The sequence below is a fragment of the Papaver somniferum genome, chromosome 2 (genome assembly GCF_003573695.1).
Source record: "Papaver somniferum cultivar HN1 chromosome 2, ASM357369v1, whole genome shotgun sequence".
Taxonomy (NCBI): Eukaryota; Viridiplantae; Streptophyta; class Magnoliopsida; order Ranunculales; family Papaveraceae; genus Papaver; species Papaver somniferum.
This window is the reverse complement of record NC_039359.1, coordinates 51,300,664-51,314,445: the sequence shown is the minus strand read 5'-3', so window position 1 is coordinate 51,314,445 and position 13,782 is coordinate 51,300,664. Positions and strand designations below refer to the sequence as shown.

The window sequence follows — 13,782 nt, the reverse complement described above, 5'->3', positions numbered from 1 at the left end:
TTGATCGAGTATGTGCTAATGCTAACACAACCAGTGACTAAGTAAAAAAAAAACTCTCCCTGGTATAGTGGTTGCGGATGTCATTCCTAAATGGAAGGAATTGTTCTTTGACCTCTCTTAGTTGTCTTTTTCTTTTATTTTGGGGTCTTGTCTTTTATTGTTGCCTTGGTAATCAGGGGTCTTTTTTTTTTCTGGTTGTCTCTGTCAGTCTTAAGATCTGTTTTTGTTGAGTTTTGCTACTGGGTTCTTTTCCTAGTATGCGCTCTTTATTCTAATAAATCTTTTCTTTATTGAGTAAAAAAAATTAGTAAAAAAACAACTAACCCTGCTTAATTTCCAAATTCGTCATAGAAATACGTCCTTTAGATAAAGCATGCAAGGATACTTGGGACTAGGGGTGCACATACCCTACCCATACCCGCCAACCCTACCCTACCCGCCAGTTTTTTAACCGTATCCTATCCTATCCACTATTTGGTGGGTAGGGTGGCGGGTAAAGATTTTCTTAACCGCCAGTAAACGGGTAGGGTGGCGGGTATAGGACATATCCTACCCATCCTACCTAGAAGTGCACATCCCCTACTCCTACACGCCAACCCTACCCTACCCGCCAGTTTTTTAACCGTATCCTACCCTATCCATTATTTGGTGGATAGGCGCGGATAAAGATTTTCTTAACCGCCGGTAAACGGGTAGGGTGGGTATAGGCCATATCCTATCCACCCTACCCGTTGTGCAGCCCTACTTGGGACTCAAGTTCTATGAATTTTTAAAAATAATAACTTCTACACCATCCGTCCCTCCTTAATTAAGGTTTTGCAAAAATGTAAAGGAATTGGCATCATTTACACATGAACCCTCGGTCTCCCAGATTACTTGTTGGTGTAGAATGTTAGTACTAGAAATCACACAATGTATAAAACTTCTCAAAGGAAGAGTTTTCTTTTCTTTAAAATCTGCTTTTCTTCCTTACAAACGTGGCCATATATAGGCCTTATGGAATATGCCAATATCTTTTATGATTAATGCTAATAAAGAGGAAATCCTAATAAATATGATATCATGCAAATACTTGCAAGATATCTCTTATTTCCTAACAAAATAACAAATAGGAAAATATTCATACATGGCTAATGGATATTCTTTCGTCGATCCCTTCCTTCCAAGTAGGATTCTGCCATATCTTGCACTACATCAGTCTCCCCGGGAAAGAGGAAATTCGCCCCCGAATTAGGCAGGGTAGAAAAATCATCATCAGACAAGTCGCCGTGGTAGGGAATGAGATGACGTACATTGAACACATCAGCAGTATGAATATGACTGGGAAGTCGCAGACGGTAAGCATTAGGATTGATCTTCTCAATAATTTCAAAAGGACCAATCTTGCGAGGACCCAATTTGTTATATGTGCCCGTAGAGAAACGTTCCTTAATAAGTACAGCCCAAACGAAATCACCTACCTCAAATTCAACGTGACGACGATGCTTATCGGCGTCCGTTTTGTACTTCGTAGAGGACGCCACCAAGTTTTGAGCAGCATCGGCATGTATCTGTTGTAAGTGATGCACCAACTCATCAGCAGTGGCATGCACTCGTTGTAAATCTGGCACAGGCGCAAGATCAAGGGGTGAACGCGGATTAAATCCACAGACCACTTGGAAAGGGCTAAACCCGGTACTCTTATGAATGGCTCTGTTGAAGGCAAATTCTGCTTGAAACAAATGCCTGTCCCATTGTTTAGTGTGAGAACCCACCAGGATGCGAAGTATGTTCCCAAGAGATCGGTTAACAACCTCTGTCTGCCCATCCGTTTGAGGGTGATAAGCACTGCTGAATTTCAACTCCGTACGCAATAATTTCCAAAGAGACCTCCAGAAATGACTAAGAAATTTAGAATCATGGTCCGATACAATGGATTCTGGGAGACCATGAAGACGATACACGTGTTGGAAAAACAAAAATGCCACATGAACCGCATCCGTAGTTTTTTTGCAAGCTATAAAGTGCGCCATTTTGGAAAATCTGTCAACTACGACAAAAACAGAATCCATTCCATGTTGAGTGCGAGGCAAACCCACAACAAAGTCCATACTAATATCAGTCCAAGGCTTAGACGGAATTGGTAATGGCATATAAAGACCAGCATTTGTCGAAGAACCTTTAGATACCTGACAGATATGACAACGAGAAACGAAACGTTGTACCTCTTTAAACAAGCGCGGCCAAAAGTATGATGTTGAAACCAACTGGAAGGTCTTGTCACGACCAAAGTGACCCTCGTTATGCAGTTCTTGAACGATACGTAAACGCCAGCTATAGTCTGGAATGCAAAGTCGAGTTCCCTTGAAGAGAAAACCATCCAACAGCGTGAACTGGGCACTGTTGCCAGCATGCACAGCGTCCAGAATTGAGCCAAAATAGGGGTCAGTCTTGTACAAATCAGCAAACGACTCCAAACCTAAGACCTCCGTCCGTAGTGACGTTAGCAGACTTCGTCGACGACTAAGACCATCAGCCACACGGTTCTGAGTGCCGGCCTTGTGTTTGAGGACAAATGTGAAATCCTGTAGATAATTAGCCCATTTAACTTGTCGTGCATTCATCTTGTCTTGATTGCCGATGTGCTTGAGAGCATCATGGTCAGTAAACAATACAAATTCAGAATGAATCAAATAATGACGCCAGTGCTTTAGGGTTTGGATGATGGCATAAAACTCTAGTTCATACGTGCTGTAATTTCGCTTAGCTCCATTTAATTTCTCACTAAAAAATGCGATCGGTTTACTGGTTTGGCTGAGGACTGCACCTATACCAACCTTAGAGGCGTCTGTATGAACCTCAAATGGTAAAGAAAAATTTGGTAAAGACAATATAGGGGCAGAACAAAGCTTCTCCTTCAGCAAGATGAAGCTTGTTGTAGCTGCGTCTGTCCAAGAAAACTTGTCATTCTTCATGCAGTCGGTGATTGCTGCTGCAATAGTGCTAAAGTAGGGAATAAACCTTCTATAAAAGGACGCGAACCCATGAAAACTCCTGGCCTCATGGATTGTTTGCGGAAAAGGCCAAGTACGCACAGCATCAACCTTCGATTCATCCACGGAAATACCATCCTTGGATATGACGTATCCAAGAAACAAAATGCGATCTGTACCGAAGACACACTTCTTTGTAGCGGCAAAGAAACTTTGCTGGCGTAAGACTACTAAGACCTCACGAAGATGACGCAAGTGCATATCCAAGTTAGTACTATAAACCAAAATGTCATCGAAATAAACGACCACAAACTTACCCAAGAATGGTTTTAATACTTCATTCATGACACGCATAAACGTACTTGGAGCATTGGAGAGACCAAACGGCATCACCAACCATTCATAAATTCCTTCCCTAGTTTTAAAAGCGGTCTTCCACTCATCTCCAGGCCGTATACGAATCTGATGGTAGCCACTACGCAAATCCAATTTGCTAAAAATCGTAGCACCATGAAGCTGGTCCAGGATATCATCCAGACGAGGGATGGGAAAACGATACTTCACCGTAATCTTATTAATAGCACGACTGTCCACACACATGCGCCATGAACCGTCCTTCTTAGGAATGAGCAACGCCGGAACTGCACAAGGACTAAGACTCTCCCTGATGAGACCCTTGGCTAATAACTCCCCTACCTGACGTTGTAGTTCCTCGTGTTCTCTTGAGCTCATACGGTAATGAGCTCGATTAGGTAGAACCGATCCTGGTACTAAGTCTATCCGGTGCTGAATAGCTCGAGATGGAGGCAACCCCTCCGGAAGGTCAACAGGAAAAATGTCCGCAAAGTCCGATAATACTCCCTGGATACATGACGGAACCTCCACAGCCGTCGCAGATGCAAGAGAAAGACCACACAAGATGAACACAATACCCTCATCTATCATCTCGGTCTCAAACGTACGCCAAGACAGAAAATTGGAAGCCAGATTAGAGAGTGGTTTGTGCACAGTCTCCTTGGCAGGTACTAACGTGATGCGAGTCGATTTGAACAAGAATGAATATGTGTTTATCTTACCATCGTGAATTACCTCCCTGTCATATTGCCAAGGTCGTCCCAATAGCAGATGACAAGCATCCATAACCACGACATCACACCACAAAGCATCTTCGTATACAGAACCAATGGAAAACTTCACAAGACAACGTTTGGAAATAGTTACCTCCGAACCTTTACTTAGCCAGTGAAGAGAGTACGGACTAGGATGTTTCTCTGTTGATAACTTGAGCTTTCTCACAGCTTCTTCAGACACCACGTTCTCACAGCTTCCTGAGTCAATGATCATTCGACAGACTTTGCCTTCTATGGTGCACGTTGTCTGGAAGATGTTCTTTCTGAGCCATGACTCATCAGTGTCAACCTTCGGCGTCAGGAACGATGGTCGAGAAATCATCAAGCAGTCACCTTGGTCCCCTGGCAGAAATACTTCATCGAACTCAGTTGATGTCTCCTCCGCATCAGCAAAGACATCATCAGCAGCAGTAGTCTCTACAAGTAAAGCTTTGCCAAGTCGACCAGCCTTACGACAATCGTTCGCCAAGTGACCAGGATCACCACATCGGTAGCATTTAGGACCAGGCCTCTGAGACGTACTAACATTCTGTTGAGCGGAAGCAATCTGTGAAGGAGTAATAGTAGGACGGCCAACAGCTGCTCAAATTGACTTACGGGATAATTGTTTTTCCAAACACAGAGCTCGTTGGTGAACCTCAGACACAGAAAAATAATCAAACATATTTAGTGTGTCCTGGAAAGTCTCACGCAGACCACCTATATAGCGGGAGACAAGCTGATCATCGGTGTCTGCAATACCTGACCGAGTGACCAAATCATAGAACTCTTTCGTATATTCATCAATGGATCGAAAACCCTGACGAAGGTTTTGTAAACGAATATACAGTTCTCGGGTATAGTTAAATGGCAAAAAGGCTGAACGCATACACTTTTCAAGCCTTGCCCAGGAAGAAATAGGAGTTTTACCTTTTTGAATCCGGGAAGCTTTCAGTTGACGCCACCAAACAGCAGCCCTACCCCGAAAGCGTGTAGCCACAAGCGGAACCACTCGATCATCAGGAACCCTCTTAAATTCCAGAACTTCCTCCACAGTAGAAAACCAGTCGATACAATCCTCTGGTGTCAACCCGCTACCATGAAAATCAGGAATTTCGATGCGGAATGATGATTCCCAACTCCTAGATTCACGCTCACGCCCAGCAAAAGGGTTATCAGTATCATTATCGTCATCTTCATCAGATGAATTGGACTCATCAGTAGGAGGATGACGGCGCTCATGTCGTTGTAACAGGGTTGCTACCTGACCGGCGAGCTGCTCAACCGTGCGTGATAGTTCATCGTATCTCGTTCTCTCCATTACCTCCTCAACCAAAGCTTCGCGAGGACCACCCTGACCTCTACCACGAACCATGTTGGAAGGATCGATACCCAGTTTCTGAATACCAAATGGTGTAGAATATTAGTACTAGAAATCACACAATGTATAAAACTTCTCAAAGGAAGAGTTTTCTTTTCTTTAAAATCTGCTTTTCTTCCTTACAAACGTGGCCATATATAGGCCTTATGGAATATGCCAATATCTTTTATGATTAATGCTAATAAAGAGGAAATCCTAATAAATATGATATCATGCAAATACTTGCAAGATATCTCTTATTTCCTAACAAAATAACAAATAGGAAAATATTCATACATGACTAATGGATATTCTTTCGTCGATCCCTTCCTTCCAAGTAGGATTCTACCATATCTTGCACTACATCACTTGTGAATTGGCATCATTTATACATGAACCCTCGGTCTCCCAGATTACTTGTTTAATATACCAGTACTTACTTTCTAGCTATTAGTTCTTAATAATCATGAAAATTTTAAGGAAAATATGGAAACTTTTTGGTGTATTCTTTTTTATAAAAACACTTATTTACACAATTAGAGTGGAAGGATGGGGAATTAGCTTTAAGAGCAATGACTATGGAATGGAAAGCACTCTTACAAAATGAAAGAGTGTGATAAAAAAAATGACCAAATCAAGTATTAAAAAGGACCATTTTCATCCAAACTCCTTGGTACACTTCTTCATATGAATGAGCGTGTCACATTTAAAACAAAGATGCTGAAATTCAACCGCTTAGAAAAATTCAATGCTGCTAATGGGCATGGTTTAAAAAATCGTACGATTTACGATTCAAAGCATACGATTCGATTGAAAAAACTTTAAAACGATTCAAAGCGCATCAGTGAATCGGTTTTTCTTAAAAGCGTACGATTTAGATTTAAAACCGTATGTTCTCAAATGTGCGATTCGCGATTTTGTTTCTTTCCCTTTCTTGATAATAAGACTCAATCTGAAGAGCTAAAAGAAGGGTTGATTGGTACCCCAGTACAATTTCTTCTTCACTCCTCCCGTCCTCCATCACTCTAGGATTTCAAAAATATCCACTCTCTAAGAACCCTTAATCTAACTTCTTATTTCCACAGGTGTTGCTGTTAAGAACTCGAGAATCACCCGTCCGGCCGTCCGTTTTATTTTACCATATGTATCTTTTATTCTTCTTCCTCTGGTTTCAATTCCAACCAATTGATTCTGATTCAATCTCCAGACTCCATCGAAATTAACACTATTGCAGTTCAAATCAAGACTCCCCAAACATGTTGATGTTAAAATCCATCCCAAAGCGCAGCTACTGTAGTGAAACACCATTTTTTATTCTCTCTGAATCTCAATCTCTGAGCACCACTCACGGTTCGGTACTCATGCATACAATGAATAAAATCAAAAGCAAATGTAAAGGGAATTGAAAATTCTACCTATCACAGAAGACTCTGATATTCATAACTCCATAGAGAAATGCTGTGTAAGCCGTGGAGTTAGACACGTCAAACCACATGTTAATCCTTTTTCATTTAATTTTTAACACTACTGATGGACTCAAGGTGCTTGAATTACAAGGAATATTCATTGTGGCCGTCACTTCACCAAGTGGTGCTATGGTAAATGAAGTGCTTATAAAAGGGAAAGCTACTTTTATTAGAGGGAAAGCTAACTTTAGTCTTGGTTATTTGTCTCCCGGTCATCATTGGTTGTAATTAAAATAAGCTTTTCCCCTATCAAAAAATACCTTTTGTAGTTTAGTTTCTTATGCCACAGTTTAGTCTTCCCGAACTAACCGTACATACATATCCTATTTAATCCTAATTTTGTTTTTTTATTAGTTAGTATTAACAAACCCTAAATAATATCAAAATGCTTTGATTATTAATTTCATCCCGAGTGAAGTGCTAAAATGAAAGAAAACTATCATATCCGGTTATTGACGTGGAAGCAGAAGAAAAGCAACACGATGAAAAAATATTAGAAGAAAATCAATTGACTGAGGTATTTAACTTTTGCATACAATCTGCTCCTTTTCCTTTGTCCATGGGGTTAATTAGGATATGTTAGATATTAGTTTACAAATTAGAGATGCAATTAAGGGTGCACACGGTACGGTTCGGCTCGGTTCTTACTGAGGCCGAGTACCTGTATCTCCCTAACGTCGGTTCCAAAATTTTGAACTAGTACTTGTACCCTGTATCTCGGTTCCGGTACCATTCGGTACACGTGCGGTACCAGGTACGATTCCGGTACTGGTCTCGGTTCCAGAAAAAAAAATCCCGAGCTTGGTAGGAAGAAGTGGTCACTAGGATCAATAGCAACTCGTCGGAAACTTTTACATGAAGTTGCTGTGGAGAGAACTATTCCATTTCACTAGCTTGACATCACCGCCAAGGTCTTGTAAGATGTGTTGTAGCTGAAGAAACTCTTACTGAGTTGCACACACAAGATGGTTCTGTTGATCTTAAAGGAAATCCCATACTTTGATTCAAGCGAGGTGTATGCAAAGATTGCTCGTTTCTTGTCGGTCTCTCTCTCACACAATCCTATTGAATAGAGCTTGTTCTGGTTTGCGATAATGATCTTTGTTTCTAATCTCTTTTGGATACTTCTTGGTTCTTGTTCTTGTAGTTTATGAGGTGTTTGAACGTTTTGCCTTCTATGGCATATCGTCCAATCTTATCTTGTACTTGACAAAGAAGCTTCATGAGGGGACTGTTACCGCAGCAAACAATGTAACCAATTGGAACGGCACAATTTGGTTGGCACCAAAGATAGGTGCATATATTGTTGATGCTCATCTAGGACGTTGCTGGACGTTCTTAATTGCATCTCTAATCCACGTAACAGTAAGGTTTTCGGTACATTCGGTCCGGACGTTACGAGACCTATATAAGACCGTGTACCTGTACCTCCTTAGCCCCGGTTCCTATTTTTGGACCGGTACTTGTACCCCCTTCCTCGGTTCGGTACAAAAAGGAGTACGGTTCCACCAGTTTCGGAACGGTCCATCGGTCCGGCTCGGTTCCTGTGCACCTTAGATGCAACTAACATTATTTTATGTATTTTTTAAGTTTCTTGATCATGAAAATAAGGTTCTAGTTGTGAATGTTGGAGGCGATGAATTTGGACTTGACTATGCAACTCGTCCTGCTTCTTCCAATTTAGACTTAACTGAATTTTTTACAACCAATAAGGTATGTTGGGTAGTATTACAAACTGAACTCTAAAATATTGTCAATCACAGTGTGCAGTCTCTTTCATTTTTTATCTGCTTGTTCATTTTCGAAGTCGGATTGCATCCTGGAAATGCAGTCCCATCATTGCAGTTGTATTGCAGGTGTTCTAGTGTTTTGCAGACTGAATCAGTCAAGCATTTCAGTTAGTTAGGAAGTATTTCAGTGGTACTGATTACATGAAGACGCCACATTTGTTGTGTTGCTGTTCTCAGATCAAGTCTGTTTTATTTAATGCTTTCTTTGGTTGAAATGAAATAAGTTTAGTACTGTAGAATTTTAAAGTTCGCAAGCACAGTGTGCAGTCTCTTTCATTTTTTATCTGCTTGTTCATTTTTCATATCATTGGACTGATTACAATATGCGTGCAGTCTCCTTATCGTTGGCAGTTAGAGTTAGTTTAGATTGATACCCATTGCTAATGTTTCTAAGTTAGATAGTTGGCAGTTAGTCTTGGTTGTGCAATTTATATAACATTTACATTGTCTTACTTGGGTATATGCCCTTCCCAAACGTCCTTTGACCTGTAGTTATGTCTTCCAGTTATAATTCCACTATCCAAAGCTTCTTGTCTTTTCATAAGATCAGATGCACGACCTTGACATTCTATAGAAGTTTCAGTTAACAAGTAGCAGCACTAGTAGCAGCAATCTGCAAATTACCATTGAAGCTGACATAATAGGTTTGTTAGCTTTTATTTTTGATAAATCTCTCTGATTTGTCCGTCCGGTACCAGTTTCATTGCTGCATCTATATCGTAAAATCAGCGCCCTCCTCCCGTACGTCCAGTTTGTATACAACTTTCCACAGATCACTTAATGAAGTTCTCATGCCATCCGCACGTTTAAAGGGGATATCTTAAAGGGCGATATGGGAATCTGAACTTGAAAAAAAGAAATTGATGTGGGGAAAGCTTATTATCAAAGCCACCCAATATTGACTAAAAGTCACACAACCTAGACCGGATCAGCTTTCCCTCTAGAAAAACTGATTTTTCCCTATTAGTTCTAATAAATTAGCTCTTCCTTTTTGGTGTCGTTTTTAGTTGTTTATCCTTCGGGGGATCGGACTTACTGGCAGCACCTATAAAATGTTTAAAACGATATTTTTAGATAACGAACGAGTCCAAATTAGTATAAATATAGCATTTATGTGGTTATTGGTGTATTTATAAATGTGTAATTTTTTTCTTAGTTCAACAACAAAAAAAGACTATGAATCTTCGATTCGCGATCCAACATACATAGGATTCAATTTATGAAAATAAAAAACGATTCGTGTTGCGATTTACGATTTCACAATCTTGGGTACCATTTTGTTTGGGGATGTACCAAATTGTATATAAAACAAAACACATTTTATTAAAAAATTGGTACATTCCCAAACAAAATGGTACCCCATTAACATCTTAAGCATTTTTTAAGTGACAATTTAAAACATTGGGAGACTGATTATCCGTCTTAAGCATTTTTTTATTTATAATTTAAAACATCTTAATGCAGATCCCAAACAAAATAAGTGATAGAACTATAGTTCAAATTCTCAAAAATAAATAAATAATAGATACAATTATACAGAGAAGAATGATCATCATCGCTTGGTTCAAATTCTCTTCTCAAGATGTTGATGACCGGCCTCTTAATCTCATACTCTCACTTTCCCATGCTCCAAAAAGCACTCATCACCTAGTCTTTCATTGGATTAAAAGTAAAATGTTTCATCAAATTGAAATAAAAAAAATTTGACACTCTTTTGCATATTTTAATGATGATTTGATTTGGAGAGAAAATGTAGATGTGAAAAACAGCAGCAATTCAATTTCCACCAACATCCTAGTCTTGCAGTTTTGGTTTGATTGACTAAAATTGCTCGATGAAAAGTCTGAAGTGTTTATGTTTCTTATACTACAAGCAGTGGCGGAACTAGACATTGGATATAGGGATGGCTGGAGCTTTTTTCAGGGTTTGCTTAAGAATAAAACTCATAGACCAATTGTGGCCCAACTTAAAAAAGGCTTTGAAAAAAATGACTTTTTCTCTTGTTAGGGCTGGCTTAAGCTAGCCCTAGTCACAAGGTAGTTCCGCCCCTGACTACAAGAAAATAGCTATTCCTACACCGTATGCCACACCTTCAATATAGGTGTTGCAAAAGTAAATTTCTAGTCACAGTACTTTTCAGCTGCAACTAAAGGCTATAATTTAATGTTGTAAAATGAAATTTTTTACCACACAACTGTAGCAACAATATGAAAAAAGTGTGGAAAAAGATATAATCTCTGGTTGCAGCAATAAAGATTGGGTGCAGCAATACACGTTTTGCTACATAGATTATCGCGACACTAGTAGGGATTTTTGCCATAACGATTGGTTGCTGCAATATATTAAGTTTCTAGTAGTGTTAAAAGGGTAAAATGCACTCCAATAATTCATGGAAAAATTAATAAATATATACAAAACTTAATAGCTGATCACGTTGTTTTCATTATTAGTTCATTTATTGACAATGTAACATACAATAACAATGAAAAGAAAACAATATGATGTGAATGACACAAATTTATCAAGTCGTGATCAGTTTGTCCGACTCCGATATTTCGCTGTCCTTAGTTGTTGTCTCAAAAATCTTTTGAGCAGATTGGAGCACAAAACTAAACTGGGCTTTAGTTGTTGAGCCTGGATAGACGGATAGACTAAGATAAAGCAATTGGAATGTAATTGGCAATTTGTTTGGTTAGGCTAATGAAGTCTCGTGAGCTTAGGGAAAAATCAGAGTTCCTAATATGTTTTTAAAAAATAAATTGGTAAGTAAAGTTCATATTACTATTACTAGAAATTATGTTATTAGTTGCTAGAGTCTAGAGATTAATTCTATCACTTGTAACTCTGTTAACGGACATTCATCACTTGGTCCTGTCTAAAAGTCATTTACAGTCAGTCTTGTTATATTTTGGTTTGTGTCTTGTAAGTAGATTTGGTGCTGAATTCTCGATTCCTATTACTTTTCCATTCCTTGTAACTAGAATGATAATTTATAACGCTTTTCACTACTAGCAGCTGAAATCTTTAACCACGCTGGCTGATTAAATGTGACCAATTTGGCGACAGCTTGCTTTAGCAATGTTACGGTTCACCAAATACTTAGCACCAGCATAAACACAACTGAACTTCCCATGGCCATCTTTATTTTTATTTTATTTTATGAATCTTTGACTTAGCCATGGCCCTGTGCATGATAATATTTGTCGTTCTTATTACTTGACTTGGCTCGATTCATCTTCATCAGCCTGATTACTTGAAAATCATATATTAAGTTCCAATTTCAATTAATTACGCAAGCAAAAAAATACTTCTCATTGGCTAAATGCAAATAAATTATTGTTTGGATGAGGCTGGAGCTGGGAAGTCACCTCAAACTACAAAGAACTTTTCTCAAATATCCTGCGGAATAATTCAAACAAGCAAATAGATTAAACTAATTTTTATAAAAACTAAGCAAAGACCATTTCAATGACAACATTGTCTGTATATAAATAAGAGTACATAGCTAGTTATAATTCATATCAACTTAACTTCAAGTTCTTAGTAACAAGAATTGCAAAAACTTGAATCAATATCTCTATTCGTCTCAGTGAAAGGAAAATGAAAAGCTCAATGGGTTCTCTCCTTGTAGTCTTACTCTTTGCTTTGGTTTGTTCCCTTGCCAATGCTACTGATCCAGGATCCCTACAAGACTTTTGTGTTGCTGCTAAAAATCCCAACGCAGCTGGTATGTATACGTAACCTGAAAACTGACCCCTAGCTTCATGTAAAAGGTAAGCGTAAATTGATAATTAACTCAGATGTGCTAATATGTTTTAATTGCAGTGTTTGTGAACGGATTATTCTGCAAAGATCCAAAACTTGCTGTGCCAGAAGACTTCTACCTTGAAGGATTTAATAAACGCGGTGAAATTGAGAGTCCAGTAGGGTCCCTTGTCACACCGGCTAATGTTGCTCAAATTGCTGGACTTAATACTCTTGGTATCTCCATGGTCCGTATCGATTATGCACTATATGGCCTTAACCCACCGCATACACACCCAAGAGCCACTGAGATTCTAGTCGTTTTGGAAGGTACTCTTGAGGTCGGATTTGTCACTTCTAACACTCCGGACGGCAACAAACTCTTCAAAAAGTTGCTTTATAAGGGAGATGTGTTTGTATTCCCCATCGGACTCATTCATTTTCAATATAATGTTGGGAAAACCCCAGCAGTTGCTATTGCTGCTTTAAGCAGCCAAAACCCTGGCGTGATCACAATTGCTAATGCAGTTTTCGGATCAAAAGCACCAATTAATGATGATATTCTTGCCAAAGCTTTCCAAGTTGACAAGAAAGTGGTTGATTATCTTCAGTCTCAGTTTTGGATGGACAACTAGACTAAATATGAACGATTAAGTATTATTAAGATTGTTTTTATTAGAATAATAAACTCAGTGATGAGAGATGTAACTAGACATAAATACTGCTGTAATTGTCATTGATACTGTACTGGAGTTAATAATATTGCGATACATTTTCTTCTTAAATGAAACGGGACAGTCCTGAATGAACAATTTGCGACCTTCGGCGATATATCTACACCGTCCAATTTCATCCCACAATTTTTCTAACATGTTCGTTCATAAATCAGTTAATATCCCAGTTTTCTAATACATATATAATGGGGAAAAAAAAGTCGGCAACTTCGGCAACAAAATTTTGACTAATTGTAGAGAATGAAAGTGTCTAAAATTTGATTGCCAATGTATGATTGAAACTGTAATTACTCACTACTCATGCTAAAAGAGAAAACTAGTACCCAACGGTCGAATGGTCAACTTGTTTTCCCTACATGTAACACACAAGTAGGAATGGGCAAAAAAATAAAATACGGGCAACCAACAGTGATAAAAGGACCAGTTTTTTGGTGTTGTTTTGTGAAAATCTTGATAAACAGAACCGGTTGACCATACCTGGTACTGCATCTATTCAGTCCTTGCAGTAATAATACTTATCTTTGTGATTTTGAAACCCGATTAGGAGGTTGTTAATAAGTCAGCATCGTGATCAAGTGGAGACAATACTGGTACACACTAGTATGTA

General features: G+C 39.0%; 1 protein-coding gene across 1 annotated transcript; it reads left to right on the top strand.

Annotated features, from left to right (window-relative positions):
* Positions 1-12,233: 12,233 nt before the first annotated feature.
* On the top strand, positions 12,234-13,226 carry LOC113353252 (germin-like protein subfamily 1 member 13). The gene is made up of 2 exons (XM_026596916.1): positions 12,234-12,424; positions 12,523-13,226. The coding sequence occupies exons 1-2, from the start codon at positions 12,298-12,300 to the stop codon at positions 13,074-13,076; spliced, it is 681 nt and encodes a 226-aa protein (XP_026452701.1). The 5' UTR covers positions 12,234-12,297; the 3' UTR covers positions 13,077-13,226.
* The last annotated feature ends 556 nt before the right edge of the window (positions 13,227-13,782 follow it).